At 47.7% G+C, this 27,829-nt stretch overlaps 1 protein-coding gene across 1 annotated transcript; it reads right to left on the reverse strand.

Annotated features, from left to right (window-relative positions):
* Window positions 1-27,735, reverse strand: polr2c (RNA polymerase II subunit C). The gene is made up of 9 exons (XM_068049840.1): window positions 27,512-27,735; window positions 22,976-23,025; window positions 22,754-22,822; window positions 19,231-19,283; window positions 17,575-17,703; window positions 12,010-12,061; window positions 7,848-8,016; window positions 7,308-7,382; window positions 1-800 (listed from the first exon to the last, which is right to left on the reverse strand). Exons 1-9 carry the CDS (start codon window positions 27,595-27,597, stop codon window positions 656-658), a joined length of 828 nt encoding a protein of 275 aa, XP_067905941.1. The 5' UTR covers window positions 27,598-27,735; the 3' UTR covers window positions 1-655.
* Between the last annotated feature and the right edge of the window lie 94 nt (window positions 27,736-27,829).

A 27,829-nucleotide genomic window follows, 5' to 3' on the forward strand; every position in this document is an offset into this window, starting at 1 on the left:
TTTGTATTTAATATATTTAATCAACCCCTTGTACAGTAACCCCCAGCTTTAATTCCCAGACAGCAACCTCTAGCCTAAATCTCTGTCCCTAGATTCACCATACTTCATTATAAAACCAGAAAATGCTGGAAATACTCAGCAGGTCTGGCAGCATTTGTGGAGAGAGAAACAGAGCTAATGTTTTAGGTCAGTGACCTTTCATCAGTGCCTTTGAAGGCTCCTAAAACCCGGATCTGAAACATTAACTTTGTTTCTCTCTCCACAGATGCTGCCAGACCTGCTGAGTATTTCTAGCATCTGCAGCATTCTGCTTTTGTGTTGTGGCCCAACACTCGTGTGGCCCAATTTCAAAGAATTCCTTTATCTTCAGCAAAAACAGCAGCAATGACAAAAACAATAATGTTTACAAATGAGCAAACAGGTGAACAACCCCCAAAACAGTGGGGTGCAAAAGTTACACATCTAAGAGAGTGGGGCAGCTTCAGATCCCCACGCCGCCAGTGTGGACAGGTCCAAACTCCCCCCACCCACCAGTGTGGACAGGTCCAAACTCCCCCCACCCACCAGTGTGGACAGGTCCAAACTCCCCCCACCGGTGTGGATGGGCCTGGTTCACAAGAGTCTGACCCTCTGGTCGGGACAGATCTGGATCTTGCTAATTGATGGTGAGGACATCACTCTGGATTTCATGACTCAGCATTGTCTGCAGGTCACTCAGCTTCTTCTTTAGGCCGGAGAGAGCTGACAGCACGATGGTCTCAGGGCGCAGCGCTCCAGAAGATTCCACATTGAAATAAAACCTGATGGGAACAAAATTCAAACACATGATGCACAAATGAAAAGTTCAAACAGTCTCATATACCAGGAGTCAGAGTGTTTAAACAGGGTCTCATATACCAGGAGTCAGAGTGTTTAAACAGGGTCTCATATACCAGGAGTCAGAGTGTTTAAACAGGGTCTCATATACCAGGAGTCAGAGTGTTTAAACAGTGTCTCATATACCAGGAGTCAGAGTGTTTAAACAGTGTCTCATATACCAGGAGTCAGAGTGTTTAAACAGGGTCTCATATACCAGGAGTCAGAGTGTTTAAACAGTGTCTCATATACCAGGAATTCGAGTGTTTAAACAGTGTCTCATATACCAGGAGTCAGAGTGTTTAAACAGTGTCTCATATACCAGGAGTCAGAGTGTTTAAACAGTGTCTCATATACCAGGAGTCAGAGTGTTTAAACAGGGTCTCATATACCAGGAGTCAGAGTGTTTAAACAGTGTCTCATATATCAGAAGTCAGAGTGTTTAAACAGTGTCTCATATACCAGGAGTCAGAGTGTTTAAACAGGGTCTCATATACCAGGAGTCAGAGTGTTTAAACAGTGTCTCATATATCAGGAGTCAGAGTGTTTAAACAGGGTCTCATATACCAGGAGTCAGAGTGTTTAAACAGTGTCTCATATATCAGGAGTCAGAGTGTTTAAACAGTGTCTCATATATCAGGAGTCAGAGTGTTTAAACAGTGTCTCATATATCAGGAGTCAGAGTGTTTAAACAGTGTCTCATATACCAGGAGTCAGAGTGTTTAAACAGTGTTTAGTTTAGTTTAGAGATACAGCACTGAAACAGGCCCTTCGGCCCACCGAGTCTGTGCCGACCATCTTCTTTTGGGCCTCCTTATCTCGAGAGACAATGGATACGCGCCTGGAGGTGGTCAGTGGTTTGTGAAGCAGCGCCTGGAGTGGCTATAAAGGCCAATTCTGGAGTGACAGGCTCTTCCACAGGTGCTGCAGAGAAATTTGTTTGTTGGGGCTGTTGCACAGTTGGCTCTCCCCTTGCGCCTCTGTCTTTTTTCCTGCCAACTACTAAGTCTCTTCGACTCGCCACAATTTAGCCCTGTCTTTATGGCTGCCCGCCAGCTCTGGCGAATGCTGGCAACTGACTCCCACGACTTGTGATCAATGTCACACGATTTCATGTCGCGTTTGCAGACGTCTTTATAACGGAGACATGGACGGCCGGTGGGTCTGATACCAGTGGCGAGCTCGCTGTACAATGTGTCTTTGGGGATCCTGCCATCTTCCATGCGGCTCACATGGCCAAGCCATCTCAAGCGCCGCTGACTCAGTAGTGTGTATAAGCTGGGGATGTTGGCCGCTTCAAGGACTTCTGTGTTGGAGATATAGTCCTGCCACCTGATGCCAAGTATTCTCCGAAGGCAGCGAAGATGGAATGAATTGAGACGTCGCTCTTGGCTGGCATACGTTGTCCAGGCCTCGCTGCCGTAGAGCAAGGTACTGAGGACACAGGCCTGATACACTCGGACTTTTGTGTTCCGTGTCAGTGCGCCATTTTCCCACACTCTCTTGGCCAGTCTGAACATAGCAGTGGAAGCCTTACCCATGCGCTTGTTGATTTCTGCATCTAGAGACAGGTTACTGGTGATAGTTGAGCCTAGGTAGGTGAACTCTTGAACCACTTCCAGAGCGTGGTCGCCAATATTGATGGATGGAGCATTTCTGACATCCTGCCCCATGATGTTCGTTTTCTTGAGGCTGATGGTTAGGCCAAATTCATTGCAGGCAGACGCAAACCTGTCGATGAGACTCTGCAGGCATTCTTCAGTGTGAGATGTTAAAGCAGCATCGTCAGCAAAGAGGAGTTCTCTGATGAGGACTTTCCGTACTTTGGACTTCGCTCTTAGACGGGCAAGGTTGAACAACCTGCCCCCTGATCTTGTGTGGAGGAAAATTCCTTCTTCAGAGGATTTGAACGCATGTGAAAGCAGCAGGGAGAAGAAAATCCCAAAAAGTGTGGGTGCGAGAACACAGCCCTGTTTCACACCACTCAGGATAGGAAAGGGCTCTGATGAGGAGCCACCATGTTGAATTGTGCCTTTCATATTGTCATGGAATGAGGTGATGATACTTAGTAGCTTTGGTGGACATCCGATCTTTTCTAGTAGTCTGAAGAGACCACGTCTGCTGACGAGGTCAAAGGCTTTGGTGAGATCAATGAAAGCAATGTAGAGGGGCATCTGTTGTTCACGGCATTTCTCCTGTATCTGACGAAGGGAGAACAGCATGTCAATAGTCGATCTCTCTGCACGAAAGCCACACTGTGCCTCAGGGTAGACGCGCTCGGCCAGCTTCTGGAGCCTGTTCAGAGCGACTCGAGCAAAGACTTTCCCCACTATGCTGAGCAGGGAGATTCCACGGTAGTTGTTGCAGTCACCGCGGTCACCTTTGTTTTTATAGAGGGTGATGATGTTGGCATCGCGCATGTCCTGGGGTACTGCTCCCTCGTCCCAGCACAGGCATAGCAGTTCATGTAGTGCTGAGAGTATAGCAGGCTTGGCACTCTTGATTATTTCAGGGGTAATGCTGTCCTTCCCAGGGGCTTTTCCGCTGGCTAGGGAATCAATGGCATCACTGAGTTCCGATTTGGTATATGTATATCCGACCATCAACCACCCATTTATACTAATCCTACACTAATCCCACATTCCTACCACATCCCCACCTGTCCCTATATTTCCCTACCACCTACCTATACTAGGGGCAATTTATAATGGCCAATTAACCTATCAACCTGCAAGTCTTTGGCTTGTGGGAGGAAACCGGAGCACCCGGAGGAAACCCACGCAGACACAGGGAGAACTTGCAAACTCCACACAGGCAGTACCCAGAATTGAACCCGGGTCGCTGGAGCTGTGAGGCTGCGGTGCTAACCACTGCTAACCATATACCAGGGGTCAGAGTGTTTAAACAGTGTCTCATATACCAGGAATTCGAGTGTTTAAACAGTGTCTCATATACCAGGAATATGAGTGTTTAAACTGTGTCTCATATACCAGGAATTCGAGTGTTTAAACTGTGTCTCATATACCAGGAGTCAGAGTGTTTAAACAGTGTCTCATATACCAGGAGTCAGAGTGTTAAAACAGTGTCTCATATACCAGGAGTCAGAGTGTTTAAACAGTGTCTCATATACCAGGAGTCAGAGTGTTTAAACAGTGTCTCATATACCAGGAGTCAGAGTGTTTAAACAGTGTCTCATATATCAGGAGTCAGAGTGTTTAAACAGTGTCTCATATACCAGGAATTCGAGTGTTTAAACAGTGTCTCATATACCAGGAGTCAGAGTGTTTAAACAGTGTCTCATATACCAGGAATTCGAGTGTTTAAACAGTGTCTCATATATCAGGAGTCAGAGTGTTTAAACAGTGTCTCATATATCAGGAGTCAAAGTGTTTAAACAGTGTCTCATATATCAGGAATTCGAGTGTTTAAACAGTGTCTCATATACCAGGAATATGAGTGTTTAAACAGTGTCTCATATATCAGGAGTCAGAGTGTTTAAACAGTGTCTCATATATCAGGAGTCAGAGTGTTTAAACAGTGTCTCATATACCAGGAATTCGAGTGTTTAAACAGTGTCTCATATACCAGGAATATGAGTGTTTAAACTGTGTCTCATATACCAAGAGTCAGAGTGTTTAAACAGTGTCTCATATACCAGGAATTCGAGTGTTTAAACAGTGTCTCATATACCAGGAGTCAGAGTGTTTAAACAGTGTCTCATATACCAGGAATATGAGTGTTTAAACTGTGTCTCATATACCAGGAATTCGAGTGTTTAAACTGTGTCTCATATACCAGGAGTCAGAGTGTTTAAACAGTGTCTCATATACCAGGAGTCAGAGTGTTTAAACAGTGTCTCATATACCAGGAGTCAGAGTGTTTAAACAGTGTCTCATATACCAGGAGTCAGAGTGTTTAAACAGTGTCTCATATACCAGGAGTCAGAGTGTTTAAACAGTGTCTCATATACCAGGAGTCAGAGTGTTTAAACAGTGTCTCATATATCAGGAGTCAGAGTGTTTAAACAGTGTCTCATATACCAGGAATATGAGTGTTTAAACAGTGTCTCATATATCAGGAGTCAGAGTGTTTAAACAGTGTCTCATATACCAGGAATTCGAGTGTTTAAACAGTGTCTCATATACCAGGAGTCAGAGTGTTTAAACAGTGTCTCATATATCAGGAGTCAGAGTGTTTAAACAGTGTCTCATATACCAGGAATTCGAGTGTTTAAACAGTGTCTCATCTACCAGGAATATGAGTGTTTAAACTGTGTCTCATATACCAGGAATATGAGTGTTTAAACTGTGTCTCATATACCAGGAATATGAGTGTTTAAACTGTGTCTCATATACCAGGAATATGAGTGTTTAAACTGTGTCTCATATACCAGGAGTCAGAGTGTTTAAACAGTGTCTCATATACCAGGAATATGAGTGTTTAAACAGTGTCTCATATACCAGGAATATGAGTGTTTAAACTGTGTCTCATATACCAGGAATATGAGTGTTTAAACTGTGTCTCATATACCAGGAGTCAGAGTGTTTAAACAGTGTCTCATATACCAGGAATATGAGTGTTTAAACAGTGTCTCATATACCAGGAATATGAGTGTTTAAACTGTGTCTCATATACCAGGAATATGAGTGTTTAAACTGTGTCTCATATACCAGGAATATGAGTGTTTAAACTGTGTCTCATATACCAGGAGTCAGAGTGTTTAAACAGTGTCTCATATATCAGGAGTCAGAGTGTTTAAACAGTGTCTCATATATCTGGAGTCAGAGTGTTTAAACAGTGTCTCATATACCAGGAATACGAGTGTTTAAACAGTGTCTCATCTACCAGGAATATGAGTGTTTAAACTGTGTCTCATATACCAGGAGTCAGAGTGTTTAAACAGTGTCTCATATACCAGGAATATGAGTGTTTAAACAGTGTCTCATATACCAGGAATATGAGTGTTTAAACTGTGTCTCATATACCAGGAATATGAGTGTTTAAACTGTGTCTCATATACCAGGAGTCAGAGTGTTTAAACAGTGTCTCATATACCAGGAGTCAGAGTGTTTAAACAGTGTCTCATATATCAGGAGTCAGAGTGTTTAAACAGTGTCTCATATACCAGGAATATGAGTGTTTAAACAGTGTCTCATATATCAGGAGTCAGAGTGTTTAAACAGTGTCTCATATACCAGGAATTCGAGTGTTTAAACAGTGTCTCATATACCAGGAGTCAGAGTGTTTAAACAGTGTCTCATATATCAGGAGTCAGAGTGTTTAAACAGTGTCTCATATACCAGGAATTCGAGTGTTTAAACAGTGTCTCATCTACCAGGAATATGAGTGTTTAAACTGTGTCTCATATACCAGGAGTCAGAGTGTTTAAACAGTGTCTCATATACCAGGAATATGAGTGTTTAAACAGTGTCTCATATACCAGGAATATGAGTGTTTAAACTGTGTCTCATATACCAGGAATATGAGTGTTTAAACTGTGTCTCATATACCAGGAATATGAGTGTTTAAACTGTGTCTCATATACCAGGAGTCAGAGTGTTTAAACAGTGTCTCATATATCAGGAGTCAGAGTGTTTAAACAGTGTCTCATATATCTGGAGTCAGAGTGTTTAAACAGTGTCTCATATACCAGGAATACGAGTGTTTAAACAGTGTCTCATCTACCAGGAATTCGAGTGTTTAAACAGTGTCTCATATACCAGGAATTCGAGTGTTTAAACAGTGTCTCATATACCAGGAATTCGAGTGTTTAAACAGTGTCTCATATACCAGGAATTCGAGTGTTTAAACAGTGTCTCATATACCAGGAATTCGAGTGTTTAAACAGTGTCTCATATACCAGGAATTCGAGTGTTTAAACAGTGTCTCATATACCAGGAATATGAGTGTTTAAACTGTGTCTCATATACCAGGAATTCGAGTGTTTAAACAGTGTCTCATATACCGGGAGTCAGAGTTTTAGTTTTTTTTTAGTTTTAGAGGTACAGCACTGAAACAGGCCCTTCGGCCCGAGTCTGTGCCGACCATCAACCACCCATTTATACCAATCCTACACTAATTCCATTTTCCTACCACACCTGTCCCTATATTTCCCTACCACCTACCTATACTAGGGGCAATTTATAATGGCCAATTAACCTATCAACCTGCAAGTCTTTGGCATGTGGGAGGAAACCGGAGCACCCGGAGGAAACCCACGCAGACACAGGGAGAACTTGCAAACTCCACACAGGCAGTACCCAGAATTGAATCCGGGTCGCTGTGAGGCTGCGGTGCTAACCACTGCGCCACTGTGTTTAAACAGCGTCTCATATACCGGGAGTGAGGGTGTTTTAAACAGGGTCTCATATACCAGGAGTCAGAGTGTTAAAACAGTGTCTCATATAGCAGGAGTTCGAGTGTTTAAACAGACCCTATTGATCAGTGTGTACCTCTCTGGTTTGCCATTCGGGTCGTACGGAGCCTGAATCTCCTCATCGTCCAGCTCGGAATATTCACTTTTGGGCCTTAAAATTTCATAGAAACAATTGTCACTTAGACATGCAATACAGAATTTAAACACCTCCCTTCCCCTGAGTATCCCCACCCACCGCCCCCCTCCCCCCCCACCCACTCTACCCCCATCCAGTATAATCCATCCCCCTAGTATACCCCCCTCCACTCACGGCGATTCCCCTCCCACTTCACGGCGACTCCCCACCCCTTCCCCTTCACAACGTCTGCCCACCCCTTACCCTTCACGGCGACTCCCCACCCCCTCACCTTCACAACTACTCCCCACCCCTTACCCTTCACGGCAACTCCCCACCCCTTACCCTTCACGGCAACTCCCCACCCCTTCCCGGCGTCTCCCCTTCCCCTCACGTCGACTCCCCATTCCCCTCGCCCACACAGACACTCCCCACCAACGCAAGCAATGTAAAGTGGAAGGTTCCAGCACAGGCACGGGTTAGAGACAGAGTAAGACTCACCATTCCTCAGGCTTGGGGTAGACGGTGTGTCTGAGTGCGTTGTCAGGATCGTATTCGAAGGAGACCCCTGCCGTCGGGTTCCACTTAGCATGTTCCTTTCCAAAACCCTTCTTGGCGTAAGCTCTGAGTCTCAGCTCCTGGCCTTTGCGCAGCTTCACAATCAGGATATCTGAGGCAGGAGAGATCATCATCGCAGGCATCACCATGATCACCGCCCTGCCATCAACATACCACCACCACCACTCCCCTCCCGAGCTCAACACCCTGTGATCAATGTGCCCAGTGATCTATCACCCCACCACCACCACTCCCCTCCCGAGCTCAACACCCTGTGATCAATGTGCCCAGTGATCTATCACCCCACCACCACCACTCCCCTCCCGAGCTCAACACCCCGTGATCAATGTGCCCAGTGATCTATCACCCCACCACCACCACTCCCCTCCCGAGCTCAACACCCCGTGATCAATGTGCCCAGTGATCTATCACCCCACCACCACCACTCCCCTCCCGAGCTCAACACCCTGTGATCAATGTGCCCAGTGATCTATCACCCCACCACCACCACTCCCCTCCCGAGCTCAACACCCTGTGATCAATGTGCCCAGTGATCTATCACCCCACCACCACCACTCCCCTCCCGAGCTCAACACCCTGTGATCAATGTGCCCAGTGATCTATCACCCCACCACCACCACTCCCCTCCCGAGCTCAACACCCCGTGATCAATGTGCCCAGTGATCTATCACCCCACTACCACCACTCCCCTCCCGAGCTCAACACCCTGTGATCAATGTGCCCAGTGATCTATCACCCCACTACCACCACTCCCCTCCCGAGCTCAACACCCTGTGATCAATGTGCCCAGTGATCTATAACCCCACCACCACCACCCTCTCCTGTGAGTAACGATCCCCTAACCACTCCCCATCAGCAAAATCAACACCCACCCTCCCCATTGGTAATCCACAGTCCCTCCCTCACCCCTCCCATTCTACACGACCCACCACTCATTCTCCCAGTCACTATGACCCCCTCCCTCAAGAGCTCACTTGCTCTCTCTCCCTGGCTTCAAAAGCTCTCAATCTCTGACCCTGAAACCTCACCCTCTAGAAAAATTACGACACAGAAGGTGGCTATTCGGCCCATTGTGTCTGTGCCAGTTGATGAGGTGCGACCCAGTCTGATCCCACCTTCCTGCACTCGGTCCATAGCCCTGCAGGTCATGGCTCTACAAGTAGAATTCCAAGTACTTTTTAAATGTGGTGAGAGTTTCTGCCCTACTACCCTTTCAGGCAGTGAGTTCCAGACCCCCATTATCCTCGGTGTAAAAAATATTTCATCTCCCTTCTAATCCTTTAAACAACTACTTTAAATCTATCCCCCCCCCCCCGCAAAAGTAAATAGATCGTCCCTATTCTACCAAGGCCCCTCATAATTTTACACACTTCAATCAGATCTCCCCTCAGCCTCCTCCGTTCCAAAGTAAACAACCCCAGCCTATCCAATCCTTCCTCATAGCTAAAATTCTCCAGTCCAGGCAGCATCCTCGTAAATCTCTTCTGTACCCTCTCTAGTGCAATCACATCATTCCTATAATGTGGTGGCCAGAACGGTATGTCGTACTCCAGCTCTGGTCTAACTTGTGTTGTATCCAGTTCTAACGTAATCTCCCTGCTCATATATTCTCTGCCTGAATGAATAAAGGAGAACATGCCATATGCTTCCTGACCACCTTATCAAGTTGTTACCTTTAAGAACCTATGGACATAAACTCCTCGGTCCCCCTGTTCCTCCACACTATTCAGTATCTTCCCATTTATTGTATATTTCTTGGCCTTGTTGCACCTCCGGAATGAATTACCTCAAACTTCTCCAGATTGAATTCCATTTTTCACTTTTCTGCCCAACTGAGCAGACCATCTATACCTTCCTGCAGTCTAAAGCTTTCCTCCCCACTGTCAACCACATGCCAATTTTTGCATCATTTGCAAACATCTTGATCATGCCCCAACACTGGAGTCTAAATCATTAAATATAAACTACAAAGAACAAGGGACCAAGTACTGAGCCCTGCAGAACCCCACTGGTAACAGTCTTCTAGTCACAACACTCGTCAACCATTACCCTTTGCTTCTTGTCACTAAGCCAATTTTGGATCCAATCTGCCACTCTCCCCTGGATCCCAAGGGCTTTTCCTTTTTTTTGACCAGAATGTCATGTGGAACCTCATCAAAAGCCTTGCTAAAATCCATACAGATCACATCCACTGCACTGTCCTCATCAACCCTACTTGTCACCCTCTCACAAAATTCAATCAAGCTAGTCAGACACGACCTTCCCTAAACAAATCCATGCTGACTTTCCTTAATTGATCGATGCCTTTCTAAATGAAGGTTTATACTGACCCTCAGAATTCATTACAATAATTTGCCCACAACCCAAGTAAGCTAACTGGCCTCTAATTACTTGGATTATCCCTTCCTCTCTATCCAAACAACCCTGCACATTCTTCCTTTTCATATAACTATCAAATTCCCTTTTGAATGCTTTAATTGAACCTTCCTCCACCACGTTCTCAGGCAATGCATTCCAGACCTTAACCACTCGCTGTGTGAAAAAGTTTTTCCTCAAGTCACTTTTGCTTCTCTTACCAAATACTTTAAATCTGTGCCCTCTCGTTCTTGATCCTTTCACGAATGGGAACGGTTTCTCTCTATCTACTCTGTCCAGACCCCTCATGATTTTGAACACCTCTATCAAATCACCTCTCAGCCTTCTCTTCTCCAAGGAAAACAGTCCTAACTTCTCCAATCGATCTTCATAATTGAAGTTGCTCATCCCTGGAACAATTCTCGCGAATCTTTTCTGTACTCTCTCCAATGTCCTTCTGTCGTTCCTAAATTGCGGTGCCCAGAATTGGACACAATACTCCAGCTGAAGTCAAACTAGTGTCTTATACAAGTTCAACAAACGTTCCTTGTTCTTGTATTCTATGCCCCTATTAATAAAGCCCAGGATACTGTATGCTTTATTAACCACTCTCTCAACCTGTCCTGCTACCTTCAATGACTTATGCACATATACACCTAAATCCCTCTGCTCCTGCACCCCCTTTAGAATTGTACCCTTTATTTTATATTGTCTCTCCATGTTCTTCCTACCAAAATGAATCACTTCACATTTCTCTGCATTGAAATTCATCTGCCACCTGTCTGCCCATTCCACCAACTTGTCTATGCTTTTTTGTAGTTCTGCACAATCCTCCTCACAGTTCACAATGCTTCCAAGTTTCATATCATCTGCAAACTTTGAAATTGTGCCCCGTACACCAGGGTCTAGGTCATTACTTCTCTGACAATATTTACCGTCCAATATTTCACACTCTTCCTCCTTAACTACAACACCATCATCCTTGTGATTGAGTTCCCAGCTCTTTTTCTCGTACAGCAGATATTTGTTTATTAATTATAAATGGATTACTGCTGTAATATAAGAGTATCGGCAGTGTAACTCCGGAGTAATAGCGTGCCTAGAACTTTATAAAGCACTGGTTAGGCCTCAGCAAGAGTATTGTGGACAATTCGGAGCACCGCACTTCAGGAACGATATAAAGGCCTTAGAAAAGATCCAGAGGAGATTCCCAGGACATAACCAGGGATAAGGGGCTAGAAAAGTTAAGACTGTTCTCCTTGGAACAGGGAGGGTTAAGAGGTGACCAAAGAGAGGTTTTAAAGATAATCAGAGGTTTTGATATCAGAGACACAGAATGGGTCATAAATTCAAAATCATTGACAGAAGATCTAGAGGGGAGGTAAGAATTTTTTTACTCAGTTGTTGGGATCAGGAACATTCTACCTGAAAAGGTGCTGGAAGCTGATTCCATAAATTATTTGGAAAAGGTTGTTGGGCAGGTGCTTGAGGATGAGGAACTGACAGGGTCACAGAGAGAAATGTGGAACTAAGCATGACTGCCCTTTCAAAGGGCCAACACAGGCTCGATGAGCTGAATGGCCTCTTGTGCTGTAAGGTTCACATTCAATTTAGAACATACAGAGAATCGAATGAATGCACAAGTCTCACAATACAGGTCTGGATTATATTTGTCACGTTTTCCCCACAGGCAGCCCATAATAACCCACAGCAGATAGCTTCTCCTCACCATCTTGTTCCACGTAATCATTGGGATCATTGTCTCGGCTACGAGATGTGACCTGGTTGAATTAAAAGAAAAAGTTTCTAATGTTAGTGATTACTTGCTATAAACCTGTGAGGCACCTCGATAAAGGCAGCTCCCATTTTAACTGTGGAGAGCAGAGTTTGTAAAGGAATTAATCCTATCTGCAAGGCTGGCGAGGTTATGCTGCAGCTCTATAAGGCCCTGGTTCGACCACACTTGGAATATTGTGTTCAGTTCTGGTCGCCTCATTATAGGAAGGATGTGGAAGCTTTAGAGAGGGTGCAGAGGAGATTTACCAGGATGCTGCCTGGACTGGAGGGCATGTCTTACGAAGAAAGATTGAGGGAGCTAGGGCTTTTCGCACTGGAGCGAAGAAGGATGAGAGGTGACTTGATAGAGGGGTACAAGATGATGAGAGGCATAGATAGAGTGGATAGTCAGAGACTTTTTCCCAGGGCGAAAAGGGCTATCACCAGGGGGCATAATTTGAAGGTGATTGGAGGAAGGTTTCGGGGAGATGTCAGAGGTAGGTTCTTTACACAGAGAGTGGTGGGTGTGTGGAATGCGCTGCCAGCGGTGGTAGTAGAAGCAGATACATTAGGGGCATTTAAGCGACTCTTGGATAGGTACCTGGATGATAGTAGAATAAAGGGTAGGTAGTTAGTTTGATCTTAGCGTAGGTTAAAGGTTCGGCACAACATCGTGGGCCGAAGGGCCTGTGCTGTACTGTTCTATGTTCTATAATAATCTCCACTTGGTCTCGACACCAAGGATTGCCAAGAATTGGTATATTAGGATCTAAAATTACCACATCAGTGCTGATCAAACTAACCAGAAAGTAGATTACTCCCAGTGCCACGCACTTGTGAGAGTAGAAATAAGACGATAGGGAGGTCGATGCATGGCTTGAAGTATGGTGCAGGAGGGAGGGCTTCAAATTCTCGGGGCATTGGGACCAGTTCTGGGGCAAAAGGCACCTATTTGAAAGGACTGCATCTCAATGGGGCCTCACCATCTTGTTCCATTGTCCTCGCGGGGAGGTTCACTAGTGCGGTCAAGGAGGGTTTAAACTAAATTGGCAGAGAGATGCGCACCAGCATGTAGTAGTAGAAAAGAAGAATAAGGTGCATAGAGGACTGAGAGTGTTGGACAGTACTAGAGAAGGACTTATTAGATTCCTTATTAGATAGGAGCAGACTTATAAGAACAATGAGGAATGCAAAGACAGGATTACAATGTATGCGTGTAAATGCACAAAGTGAGGTGAATAAGGTTGGTGAACTACAAGTACAAATAGCAGTTTGGGAATATGATGCAGTGGCAATAACGGAAACGTGGCTTAAAAACGGCGAGGACTGGGCACTTTATATACAAGGATATAAAGTTTTCAGAAAAAACAGAGAAGGAAAAAAGAAAAGTGGGGTGGCAGCACTGATTAGGAAAGACATTGCAGTGTTGGAAAGGAAGGATATCCTTCAGGGGCAAAGACAGAATCCATTTGGTTCGAGTTGAGAAGCAAAAAAGGGTCTGATAACGCTACTAAGAGTACTCTATAGGCCTCCAAATAGTGAGAAAGAGAGGGAGAGATAGAGGAGCAAACCTGCAGGGAAATCAGGGATGTGCAAGAACTGGACAGTGGTGATACTGGAGGACTTTAATTATCCAAATATCAATTAGGTTAATTTTTAGAGTAAACAGGAAAGGAGAGGGAGGAATTTCTGGATTGTGTTCAGTATGTTCTCAGCCCACCTAGAAAAGCAGCTTTACTGGATCTAGTACTAGGAAATGAGGTGGGCCAAGTACCTGTGGGGGAGCACTTGGGTAAGAGTGATTCTAAGGTTTAGACTTGTAATCCAGAAAAGTAAAGAATGATATAAGGTAGAATGGAAGAAGGTAAATTTCAATGCGATGTGAAGGGAGCTAGCCAGGTTAAAATGGAACCAAAGACTGACAGGAAAATCTAATAGGCTAGGAATATTCCAACAGGGGTGAAAGGTAGGGGAGCCAAAAAAAAGGGCTCCTTGGATGATGAGGGAGATGGAGAATATGATGAAACAAAAAAATGAGGGTGTATGATGCCTGTCAGGTGAATTCTTTAACTGACAACCAGTTCAGACACAATAAGTTCAGAGGGGAGGTGAAGAGAGAATATGAGAATAGAATTGTAGTCAACATAAAAGGGAAGTCAAAGCTCTTCTACCGACATGTAAACAGTAAGTGGGTAGTAAGAAGTTGAGTGGAGCCTGTTCTGGACAGAGGGTGATATATGCTTAGAGGCACAGGGCAAGGTGAGAATACTTAATGAGTACTTTGGATTGGTGTTTGCTAAGAGGAACTGACAAAATATCAGTAGAAGCAGAGAGTAGAGGCAATGGATAGATTTGAGAGTAAGGAGGTACTGGAAAGGCTGGCTATGCTTAGCGTAACCAAAATGGTGCCAATGGCTTGCATCTCAGGTTTCTAAAGGAAGTGAGGATGGAGATAGTGAAAGGGCATTCTGTAATCTTCCAATCTTCCCTAGGTGTCGGAGAGATGTCAGAGGATTGGAGAGTGGCAAATGTGACATTCTTATTCAAGAAAGGGTATACGGACAGTCCTAGCAACTACAGGACAGTTAGTTTATCAGTAAGATTTTAGAAACAATAATCAGGGGAAAAAAGATCAACAGCCAGCAAGGATTTGTAGAAGACAGATCATGCGTGACTAAGCTCATTGAATTTTTTGATGAATTAACAGAGAAGGTTGATGGATGTTGTCTATATCGATTTTGAAGAAAGTCAACAAAATTGAGGCTCATGGAATAGGAGGGTCAGTGTCCACAGAATCATTACAGTACAGAAGGAGGCCATTTGGCCCATCGTGTCTGCACTAGCTCTTTGAGTGAGCAATTCACTTAGTGCCATTCCCCTATCTTCTCCCCACAACCCTGTACATCCTTCCTTTTCAGGTATCTATCGAAATCCCTTTAGAATGCCTTGATTGAACCTGCCTCCACTGCACTCTCTGGCAGTGAATTCCAGATCCAAGCCTCTGGCTGCATGAAAATGTTTTTCCTCATGTCGCTTTTGCTTCTTTTACCAATTACATTAAATCTGTGCTCTCTCGGTCTCGATCCTTTCACAAGTGGGAACAGTTTCTCTCTATTCACTCTGTCCAGACCCCTCATGATTTTGAACACCTCTATCAAATCACCTCTCAGCCTTCTCTTCTCCAAGGACAGTGTTCCCAACTTCTCCGATCTATCTTCATAACTGAAATTCCTCATCCCTGGAACCACTCTCGTGAATCTTTTCTGTACTCTCTCCAATGCCCTCACATCTTTCCTAAAGTGCGGTGCCCAGAACTGGACGCCGTACCCCAGCTGAGGCAGAACTAGTGTTTTATACAAGTTCAACATAACCTCCTTGCTCTTGTACTCTACGCCCCCATTATAAAGCCCAGGATAATGTATGCTTTATTAACCGCTCTCTTAACCTGTCCTGCCAATTTCAATGACTTATGCACATAAACACCCAAGCCCCTCTGCTCATGCACTCTCTTTAGAGTTGTACCCCCTCCATTATATTGTCTAATTGGATAAAAAAAATTGGCTCAGGGACAGAAAACAGTGAGTCGTGGTAAATGGTTGTTTTTCAGACTGGAGGATGGTCGACAGTGATGTTCCCTAAGGGTCAGTGCTTGAATCACTGCTTTTTTCCTATACATAAATGATTTTCATCTTGGAATACAGAGTAGAATTTCAAAATTTGCTGATGGTACCAAACTTGGAGTTGTTGTAAACAGTGAGGAAGATGCTAACCGCCTGCAACAGGACATAGACAGGCTAGTAGAATGGGTAGACAAGTGGCAGATGGAAATTAATACAGAGAAGTGTGAGGTAATGCATTTTGGGAGAAGCAATATAGACTTAATGGCACAGTTCTAAAGGGTCTGCAGGAACCAAAGGACCTGGGGGTGCACGTGCATCAAACTTTGAAGGTGGCAGGACATATTGAGTGGTTAACAAAGCATATGGGATCTTGGGCTATATAAATAGAGGGATTGAGTACAAAAGGAGGGATGTAATGCTTAACCTTTATAAAGCTCTGGTTTGGCGACAACTAGAGTTTTGCAGCCAATTCTGGTCACCACACTGTAGGAAGGATGTGAGAGTCCTTGAGAGGGTGCAGAGGAGATTTACCAGAATGGTTCCAGGGATGGAGGATTTTAGTTACAAGATTAGGTTGGAGAAGCTGGGGTTGTTCTCCTTAGAGCAAAGGAGTTTGAAGGGAGATTTGATCGAGGTATACAAGATTATGACAGGTTTAGATAAGTTAGACGAGGAAAAACCATTCCCAGTAACTGATGGTACAAGGATTAGGGGCCACAGATTGAAGGTTTTGGGCAAGAGATGCAGGGGGGATAGGAGGAATAAGGGGACACTCATTTAAAACTGAGATGCGAAGGAATTTCTTCTCTCAGAGGGAAGTGAATGTCTGAAATGTTCTACCCCAGAGAGTTGTGGAGGCTAGATCACTGAAAGTATTTAAAGAGTAGATAGATTTTTGAAATATCAGGGAATTGAGGGCTATGAGGAGCTGGCACGAAAGAGGAGTTGAGGTCTGGGGCAGCCATCATCTTATTGAATGGCGGGGCAGGCTTGAGGGGCCGAATGGCCTACTCCTGCTCCTATTTCTTATGTTCTTATATTCTCAGAACTTTTTTATGCAGCGAGTGGTTCATGACCTGGAACCCGCTAAGAGTTTGGTGGAAGCAGAGACAATGAATGATTTCAAAAGAAATTGGATGGGCACTTGAAGGAAATAAACTTTCAGGGCTACGGGAATCAAGTGGGGGGTGTGAAACTGACTGATTGCTTCGCAGAGAGCTGGCATGGACTCAATGGGCCAAATGGCCTCTTTCTATGCTGTAATTGACTCTAAGCACCCAGAGTAATCATCATAGAGAAGAGATGACTGGCTCCAACATTAACTGGTCCATCCCAACCTCTGGCGCCTCTGCTACCTGGTCTGAGAGATTTCACACGGCTCTGTCCAATTTCTGCTGCAAATTTATCTTTCAATCATGGGAAGTTCATGATTCTAACCCTCCAGGCTGACAATCAGAACTAACATGCTAAGCTCAATTTACCTCCTCCTCTCCCTACTGATTAAAGTCTTTACCACAGTAACCAGAAATACACACAATAAGCAAGTAGAGACTGACCAGACCCCCATACGACACAAATGCTCCAAAACCTCCAACAGGACACAGCACCTCCTGTTACAATGCTCTCTTAACCTTGATACAATGCCCCCCCTCCCACCAAGCCAACATTGCCAACCCTTACTCCCCCAGTAGTTGCTGCTAGAGACAGCCCCATAGAGCCCTCGCTGCCCATCCACTGGCTCTCACCGGGCTGCGGTAGACTGTCAAAATCAAATTGTCTCCAATAGCCCACACAGTGTCGGGTTGCAGTTAAGCTCTCTGGGGATCAGCTATCGCCAATTGCACCCCCACGGCCACCAAGCCCTGGAAAGGAGAAAGGAGTCATTGCACAGTACTCACTGGGATAACCCGGGAATTGTTGGACAGTAGATCCCGTGAAGTGACGTGTCGAGTCTGATCTTCATTACATTTCACATCGAGTGTCAACTCCACTGAACATTCCGGGCAGAATTCATCACATGTACAGTCCTGTGGACAGAGAGCAGCAGACAGCAACAGAGTCATTACAGCAAAGATACTGAGATACAAAGCACCAGCTCTCTAATTTATACACACACGCACGCGCGCACACACACACAGGCAGCGCGTCTGACACACGCACGCAGCGCGTCTGACACACGCACGCAGCGCGTCTGACACACGCACGCAGCGCGTCTGACACACGCACGCAGCGCGTCTGACACACGCACGCAGCGCGTCTGACACACGCACGCAGCGCGTCTGACACACGCACGCAGCGCGTCTGACACACGCACGCAGCGCGTCTGACACACGCACGCAGCGCGTCTGACACACGCACGCAGCGCGTCTGACACACGCACGCAGCGCGTCTGACACACGCACGCAGCGCGTCTGACACACGCACGCAGCGCGTCTGACACACGCACGCAGCGCGTCTGACACACGCACGCAGCGCGTCTGACACACGCACGCAGCGCGTCTGACACACGCACGCAGCGCGTCTGACACACGCACGCAGCGCGTCTGACACACGCACGCAGCGCGTCTGACACACGCACGCAGCGCGTCTGACACACGCACGCAGCGCGTCTGACACACGCACGCAGCGCGTCTGACACACGCACGCAGCGCGTCTGACACACGCACGCAGCGCGTCTGACACACGCACGCAGCGCGTCTGACACACGCACGCAGCGCGTCTGACACACGCACGCAGCGCGTCTGACACACGCACGCAGCGCGTCTGACACACGCACGCAGCGCGTCTGACACACGCACGCAGCGCGTCTGACACACGCACGCAGCGCGTCTGACACACGCACGCAGCGCGTCTGACACACGCACGCAGCGCGTCTGACACACACACGCAGCGCGTCTGACACACACACGCAGCGCGTCTGACACACACACGCAGCGCGTCTGACACACACACGCAGCGCGTCTGACACACACACGCAGCGCGTCTGACACACACACGCAGCGCGTCTGACACACACACGCAGCGCGTCTGACACACACACGCACGCAGCGCGTCTGACACACACACGCACGCAGCGCGTCTGACACACACACGCACGCAGCGCGTCTGACACACACACGCACGCAGCGCGTCTGACACACACACGCACGCAGCGCGTCTGACACACACACGCACGCAGCGCATCTGACACACACACACACGTAGCGCATCTGACACACACACACACGCAGCGCATCTGACACACACACACACACGCAGCGCATCTGACACACACACACACGCAGCGCATCTGACACACACACACACGCAGCGCATCTGACACACACACACACGCAGCGCATCTGACACACACACACACGCAGCGCATCTGACACACACACACACACATGCAGCGCATCTGACACACACACAGTCTGAGCATCGGACACACTAACTGTAAACATTGGTGCATGCTCTCCTTCCGACAAGCACGCTGCTGCTCTTCCTCCAACACACAACCCCTTGTTACCATCCCTACACATACACTCCTGCGTCTCATTCTGATGGTCACGTACCCTTGAATACTGCATCTTATCCACAATGTCATCACTTGTTAGAGGAATTAATCCTGAAAATGAAGAACAAACATTTATTTGGAATAGACACAGCAAATAAAGGGGGCCTGAGGAATAAAGGCCCCCTCGACATAAAATATATAAAAGGGGCCTGGGGTATAAAGGCCACCTTAAAAAAAAAACGGGGTTAGATACAGAGTAAAGCTCCCTCTACACTGTCCCCATCAAACACTCCCAGGACAGGTACAGCATGGGGTTAGATAGAGTAAAGCTCCCTCTACACTGTCCCCATCACACACTCCCAGGACAGGTACAGCACGGGGTTAGATACAGATTAAAGCTCCCTCTACACTGTCCCCATCAAAAACTCCCAGGACAGGTACAGCACGGGGTTAGATACAGAGTAAAGCTCCCTCTACACTGTCCCCATCACACACAGATAGGGTACGATGAAGTTGGAAGGAGGCTCAATTGCAGCATAGCTGCCAGCCTGGATTAGTTGGGCCGAATGGCATATTTCAGTGCTGTACATTCGATCATACTATGATCAAATCCAATGTCATGTTTCAGAAAGGGAGAACCATGAAACAGCTACTGAGATTCTAGATTTAGATATTGACCTAATTATTGATCTGGTTAGGAAACTGACTGAGCAGCAGGAGACAGAGCAGGGAGAATGGGCAGGTAGTTTAATTGGCAGGATGAGACTAGTGATGTCCCACAAGGATCTATATTGACACCTCTACCACACAGTGTATTTATTACTGATTTAGATGTTGGGATCCAAAGCCACATATTTAAGTTTGCCAGTGACACAAAGATAGGTGGTGTTGTAAGCAGTGTAGATGGAAGCATAAAATTACAGAGAGATAATGACAAATTAAGTGAATGGGCAAAACTGTGACAAATGGATTTCAATGCAGGCAAATGAGAGGTCCTCCACTTTGGGCCTAAAAGGGATAGAACAGGATACTTTCTAAATAGTGAAAAGCTAGAAACAGTCGAGGTCCAAAGAGACATGGGAATCCCGGTACACAGATCATTAAAATATCATGAACAGAAAATAATCAAACAGGCTAATGGAATGTTGGCCTTTATATCCAGAGGACTAGAATACGAGGGGGTACAAATCATGCTTCAGCTATACACAGCCCTGGTTAGACCACACCTGGAGTTACCGTGAACAGTTCTCAGCACCACACCTGAGGAAGATAAAAGCAAAATACTGCAGATGCTATAATCTGAAATAAAAACAGAAAGTGCTGGAAATGGTCAGCAGGTCTGGCAGCATCTGTGGAGAAAGCAGAGTTGAGTATTTCCAGCACTTTCTGTTTTTATTACCTTAGGAAGTTGTATTGGCCTGGGACATGGTGCAGCTTCGATTTACCAGAATGATAATTTAACCCTTGGAATCCAGGTTATGAGCGAGTGCACAAACTTGGGTTGTATTCCCTGGAATTTAAAAGGTGAAGGGTGATTTGATTGAAGTTTTCATGATCTTCAGGGGAACAGAGAGGGTAGATGGGGAGAAACTATTTCTGTTGGTTGGGGAGTCTAGGGCTAGGGGCATTGTCTAAAAATTAGAGTCAGAGCTTTCAGGAGTGAAACTAGAAAACATTGCTACACATAAAGGGTGGTAGAAATTTGGAATTCTCTTCCACAAATGACAACTGATGCTAGATCAATGGTTAATTTTAAATTTAAGATTGATAAGTTATTGTGAACTAAAGTTATTCAAGAATATGGGGCAAAGTATATGGAGTTAGGCCACAGATTAGCCAGGATATTATTGAATGGTGGAACACGTTCGAGAGGCAAAATGGCCTCCTGCTGTTAGTCCAGAGGTTACAGAGAATTCTTAAGTATTTACATCACAAGTGCAACATCAACTAAAAGATTTTTGACACCGAGCCACAGGAGGAGAAATCAGAACAGGTGGCCCAAAGTGTCTTGAAAGAGAAAAGTAGAGGTGGATTAGGGAGGGAATTCCCAAACTTAGAACCCAGGCAGCTGAAGGCACTGCCACCAATGGTAGAGTGATTAAAATTGGGAATACTCAGGAGGCCAGAATTAAATGGGTGCAGATATCTCAGAAGGTTGTGGGGCTGGAGGAGATTACAGAGATAGGGTGAAGCCATAGAGGGAATTGAAAATAAGGTTAAGAATTTTAAATGGAGGCATTGTTGGAAGGGGAGTGAGCATAGAAGTGATAGGTGAATGAGATTTGGAGTTAGCTAAGTTACAGTCAGTACAGGTTTATGGTCAGGTTTTGAGGTAACAAAGACATGGATGAGAGTTTCAGCAGCAGATAAGCTGAGGCAGGATTGGAATCAAGCGATGATGTGGAATTGGAAGTAGGCACCTACCAAGTGGAGATGGGGCAGATACATGGTTGGAAACTCACCTGGGCAGGGGTCAAAGACAACACTGTCTCCCTCAGGTTAAGACAGTTACCAGGGATGGAGACGGTGGACAGAGAGTGCAGATTGTATCATGGGACTGAAAACAATGGCTTCAGTCTTCCGAACACTGAATTGGAAGAAATTTCTGCTCATCCAGTACTGGATGTCAGACAAGCAGTCGGATAATTTAGCAACAGTGGAGGAGTCAAGAGAGCTGGATATCAACGGTGTACAGGTGAAAACTAACACTGCTTTCAGATGACGTTGCCAAGGGGTAGCATGTTGATGAGAAATAGGAGGGGTCAAGGATAGATCCTTGCAGGGACACCAGAGGTAATGGCATGACCATCGATAAATTCCAAACCATCAACATCCTGTGGGTCGCCATTGACCAGTAACTGAACTGGAGCCGCCAGTAAATGCACATAAATACCGTGGCTACAAGAGCAGGTCAGAGTCTAGGAATCCTGCGGTGAGTAACTCACCTCCTGACTCCCCCAAAGCCTGTCCACCATCTACAAGGCACAAGTCAGGAGTGTGAAAGAATACTGTCCACTTGCCTGGATGGGTGCAGCTCCAACAACACTCAAGAAGCTCGACACCATCCAGGACAAAGCAGCCCACTTGATAGGCATCCCATCTACAAACATTCACTCCCTCCACCACTGACGCCCAGTGGCAGCAGTGTGTACCATCTACAAGATGCACTGCAGCAACTCACCAAGGCTCCTTCAACAGCAGCGTCCAAACCCGCAATCTGCAACACCTAGGAGGACAAGGGCAGCAAATGCATGGGAACACCACCACCTGCAAGTTCCCCTCCAAGCCACACACCATCCTGACTTGAAACTACGTCGACGTTCCTTCACCATCGCTGGGTCAAAATCCTGGAACTCCCTTCTTAACAGCACTGTGGGTGTACCTACCCCAAATGGACTGCAGCGGTTCAAGAAGGCAGCTCACCACCACCTCCTCAAGGGCAATTAGGGATGGGCAATAAACACTGGCCTGGCCAGCGACGCTCACATTTGACGAATAAATAAAAATGCCTTGTCCCCTTTATTTACTCTCCCAGTCCCTCCCTCTTAGAGGAGACATGGAATGGTTTGGATTACACTTACCGATTCTGTGTGCAATGAATTCATCGTGGAGTACTGAGGAATTTGCATCGATCTGAACCCAGTCAATCGCTGCAACACAAGATAGCAGAGAGCAGCTCACACATCTGACAGTAACAGTGATTGAGTACATCACAGGCACAGAGAGAAATAGGCAGGGAGAGAGGGGGCAGAGCACGTGCGAGGGGGACAGAGCGACACGCCACAGGATAAACAGATGATTACCTAAAGTCGCCACTTCTGCCATGAGAACTCTCCGCAAAGCATTTGCCACTCTGTAATCGAAACAAAGATCGGTGACACAGCTGTATACAGCTCAGATTTCACCCCCCCCCCACCCCCACCGACCACCTCCACTGGCCATCGCCCACCTACACCCCCCCACCCCCGCCGACCACCTCCACTGGCCATCGCCCACCTACAACCCCCCACCCCCGCTGACCACCTCCACTGGCCATCGCCCACCTACACCCCCCCACCCCCGCTGACCACCTCCACTGGCCATCGCCCACCTACACCCCCCCCCCGCCGACCACCTCCACTGGCCATCGCCCACCTACACCACCCCCCCCACGCACCTCCACTGGCCATCGCCCACCTACACCCCCCCACCCCCGCCGAGCACCTCCACTGGCCATCGCCCACCTACACCCCCCCACCCCCGCCGACCACCTCCACTGGCCATCGCCCACCTACACCCCCCCCACCCCCGCCGAGCACCTCCACTGGCCATCGCCCACCTACACCCCCCCACCCCCGCCGACCACCTCCACTGGCCATCGCCCACCTACACCCCCCCAACCCCCGCCGACCACCTCCACTGGCCATCGCCCACCTACACCACCCCACCCCCGCTGACCACCTCCACTCGCCATCGCCCACCTACACCACCCCCAACCCCGCCGACCACCTCCACTGGCCATCGCCCACCTACACCCCACCCACCCCCGCCGACCACCTCCACTGGCCATCGCCCACCTACACCACCCCCACCCCCACCGACCACCTCCACTGGCCATCGCCCACCTACACCCCCCCCACCCCCCTCCACTGGCCATCGCCCACCTACACCCCCCCACCCCCGCCGACCACCTCCACTGGCCATCGCCCACCTACACCCCCCCACCCCCGCCGACCACCTCCACTGGCCATCGCCCACCTACACCCCCCCACCCCCGCTGACCACCTCCACTGGCCATCGCCCACCTACACCACCCCACCCCCGCTGACCACCTCCACTCGCCATCGCCCACCTACACCACCCCACCCCCGCCGACCACCCCCACTGGCCATCGCCCACCTACACCACCCCCCACTGCCCACAGAACACCACATACACTATCCCACACAGCACACTCCCAACCTCCCCACCCCCCATAACACACACTCCACCATTCCTCCACCCCAACCTCGCCACACTGCCCATGCTTCTCTCCCTCATCCTCTACCTCCCCCCACCCATAAAAACATTAGAAACCAAAGCAGGAGACGACCATTCGGCCCATTGAGCCTGCTCCACCATTCAATATGATCATGGCTGATCTTCAGCTTCAATTCCACTTTCCCGCTCACTCACCACATCCCTTGATTCCGAGACCAAAAAAATCGATCTATCTCAGCCATAAATGTATTGAACAATGGAGTAACCGCAACCCTCTAGAGAAGGGCTAGAGAATTCCAAAGATTTACAACCCTCAGTGAAGAAATTTCTCTTCATCTCAATCCTAAATGATTAACACCTTATCCTGAGACTGTGCCCCCGTGTTCCAGATTCCTCAGCCAGGGGGAACAACCCTAGAGGTCCTGTCTTTTAACTTTCTCCCTAACTCCCTAAACTCCCCCTGCAGGACCTCGTCACTCTTCCTGCCTCTGTCGTTGGTACCGATGTGTACCACAACCTCTGGCTGTTCACCCTCCCCCTTCAGAATGCCCCCTGCCCGTTCAGAGACATCCTTGACCCTGGCACCAGGGAGGCAACATACCATCCTGGAGTCTCTTTCACATCCACAGAAGCGCCTGTCTGTGCCCCTGACTATAGAGTCCCCTATAACTATTGCTCTTCTGCACTTTGTCCCTTCCTGCTGAACAACAGAGCCAGGCCTGGTGCCACTGCTCTGGCTGCTGCTGTTGTTTTCCCCTGATAGGCCATCTCCCCCAACAGTATCCAAAACGGTATACTTGTTGGAGAGGGGGGACTGCCACAGGGTATTCCTGCACTGACTGCCTGCCCCTTCTAGCAGTCACCCATCTATCTGCCTCCAGTTTCACTAGGGCTCCTTGTTGCCATACTCGGTCAAATGCTGCCTTCATGTCAAGAGCAGTCACTCTCACCTCACCTCTGGAGTTCAGCTCTTTTGTCCATGTTTGGACCAAGGCTGTAATGAGGTCAAGAGCTGAGTAGCCCTGGCGGAACCCAAACTGAGCATCAGTGAGCAGGTTATTGCTGAGCTAGTAATACTTGATAGCACTGTCGATGATGCCTTCCACCAACCTTATTCACCAAACCTTGTACGTTTACATACGTGCATTCTAAGCCTATCTTTGTCTTTCTCAGAGTCCTACTTAGTCTGCTCCTATCAATTGCTTCCAGTTCTGGACACCGTAGTTCAGGAAGGATGCAAATGTATTGGAGAGAATACAGAAAAGATTGCTGAGATTAGTTCCAGGGATGAGGAATTTCAGTTATGAAGATCGATTGGAGAAGTTAGGACTGTTTTCCTTGAAGAGACCGAGAGGTGATTTGAGAGGTATTCAAAATCATGAGGAATCTGGACAGGGTAGATAGAGAGAAACTGTTCCCACTTGTGAAAGGATTGAGAACAAGAGGGCACAGATTTAAGGTAATTGACAAAAGAAGCAATGGCAACAAAAAGAAAACTTTTTTCACAGCGAGTGGTTAGGATCTGGAATGCACTGTCTGAGAGTGTGGTGGAAGCAGAGTCAATCGAGCCATTCAAGAGGGAATTAGATTGTTATCTGAAAAGGAAGAATGTACAAATTTACATGGAGAAAGCAGGGGAGTGGCACTCGGTGAATTGCTCTTTCATGCATGATGGGCCGAATGGCCTCCTTCTGTGCTGTAACAATTTTGTAATATGCTACTACTTCCTTCTCTAGTACTGTCTAGCACTCAAACTTTAAGCAGCGTATTCCTCTTTCACACTTCTATATGCTGGTGCTCACCCCCTGCCAATTTAGCTTAAACCCTCCCCAATCACACTAGTGAACCTCCCCACGAGGACATTGGTCCCAGTCCTGTTGAGGTGCAACCTGTCTCTTTTGAATAGGTGCCTCCTGCCCCAGAACTGGTACTAATGCCCCAAGTATCTTAATCCCTCCCTCCTGCACCATGCTTCAAGCTACTCATTAATCCTCCCTATCTTCCTATTTCTACTCTCGCTAGCATGTGATACTGGGAGTAACCCAGAGATTACAACCCCCAAGGTCCTACTCTTTAAGTTCCTCCCTAACTCCTGAAATCTGACCATAGGACTTTTCGTTTTAATTCTTTTCAGGAGATGTGGGCATCGCTGGCTCGGCCAGCATTTGTTGCCCATCCCTACTTGCCCTTGAGAAGGTGATGGTGAGCTGCCTTCTTGAACCGCTGCAGCCCATGTGAAGTAGGTACACCCACAGTGCTATTAGGAAGGGAGTTCCAGGATTTTGACCCAGTGACAGTGAAGGAACAGCAATATAGTTCCAAGCCAGGCTGGTGAGTGGCTTGGAGGGGAACTTGCAGGTGATGTTCCCATGCATCTGCTGCCCTAGTCCTTCTAGGTGGTAGAGGTTGCGGGTTTAAGGTGCTGTCTAAGGAGTCTTGATGAGTTACTGCAGTGCACCTGGTAGGTGGTACACACGGCTACCACTGTGCACTGGGTGGTGGAGGGAGTGATTGTGGATTAAAGCCAGGCTAGGGTATAAAATTAAAACCTGACCCGGATCCAACCCAACCCCGACCCGGGCCCGAGTTTTTCCATTTTTTTCGCGCCCTTCATCCGTTCAGGCTGCAGGCTATTACTGAAGATGGAGTTGTGGGGGATCATGGATAGGCCTGATCCCATAACTTCCCGCAAGCATCACTGTCCAGTCCGACCCGACCCCGAATGCTGGATTTGGAATATAGACCCGACCCAGACATGTAGTCGGGTTCAGGTTGGGTCGCCAGGCTTTATTGTGAATGGGGTGCCAATTAAGCGGGCTGTTCTGTCCTGGATGGTGTCGAGCTTCTTGAGTGTTGTTGGAGCTGCATCCATCCAGGCAAGTAGAGAATATTCCATCACACTCCTGACTTGTGCCTTGTAGATGGTGGACAGGCTTTGGGAAGTCAGGAGGTGGATTACTCAAACAGAATTGCCAGCCGCTGTCCTGCTCTTGTAGCCATGGTATTTATATGGCTACTCCAGTTCAGTTTCTGGTCAATGATGAACCCCAGAATGTTAACGGTGTTGATAAACACCTAAATACCTGCCCTCTCTATGTCGTTGGTACCAAGGTGTACCACAACTTCTGCCTGACTTCCTTCCCCCTGCAGAATATCCTGCACCCTTTCTGTGATGTCCTTTACCCTGGCACCAGGGAGGCAACACACACTGTGCTCGCTTCAAAATGTTGTTTAACGTGGAATGCTCCCTTCACCCTCCCCATCACCTCCTCTCATCTCCCACCCCATCCTACCTCTTCACCCTCCCCATCTCCCACCTCCTCCTTCACGTCCCTACCATCTCCCTCCCTCACTCACTCTTTCTCTCCCCTAGCACTCACGAGAGCTCCGTGTTCTCCACGATGAATTTCACATTCTCATCTGTTAGCTCCGTGATCCGCACTGTTGGCTGGTTGGCGTACGGCATAGCGAAAACACCGGGACAACTCCGAAGCACTCCTCCAGCGTCCCGTCACGCACCGCGGGCCCCACTCCTCCAGCATCCCGTCACGCACCGCGGGTCCCACTCCTCCAGCGTCCAGTCGCCCACCGCGGGCTCCGCTCCTCCAGCGTCCCGTCGCCCACCGCGGGCTCCGCTCCTCCAGCGTCCCGTCGCCCACCGCGGGCTCCGCTCCTCCAGCGTCCCGTCAGGCACCGCG

The sequence above is a fragment of the Heterodontus francisci genome, chromosome 17 (genome assembly GCF_036365525.1).
Source record: "Heterodontus francisci isolate sHetFra1 chromosome 17, sHetFra1.hap1, whole genome shotgun sequence".
In the NCBI taxonomy this organism is placed as follows: Eukaryota; Metazoa; Chordata; class Chondrichthyes; order Heterodontiformes; family Heterodontidae; genus Heterodontus; species Heterodontus francisci.

Excerpts from the sequence above, each read along its gene's own strand:
- polr2c (XM_068049840.1), bottom strand. The coding sequence starts at position 27,597 with ATGCCGTACGCCAACCAGCCAACAGTGCGGATCACGGAGCTAACAGAT. Across the intron at positions 17,704-19,230 it reads ATAAGATGCAGTATTCAAGG|GACTGTACATGTGATGAATT; the intron begins GTACGTGACCAT and ends CTCTGTCCACAG. Across the intron at positions 8,017-12,009 it reads TGATTACGTGGAACAAGATG|ATATCCTGATTGTGAAGCTG; the intron begins GTGAGGAGAAGC and ends CTCCTGCCTCAG.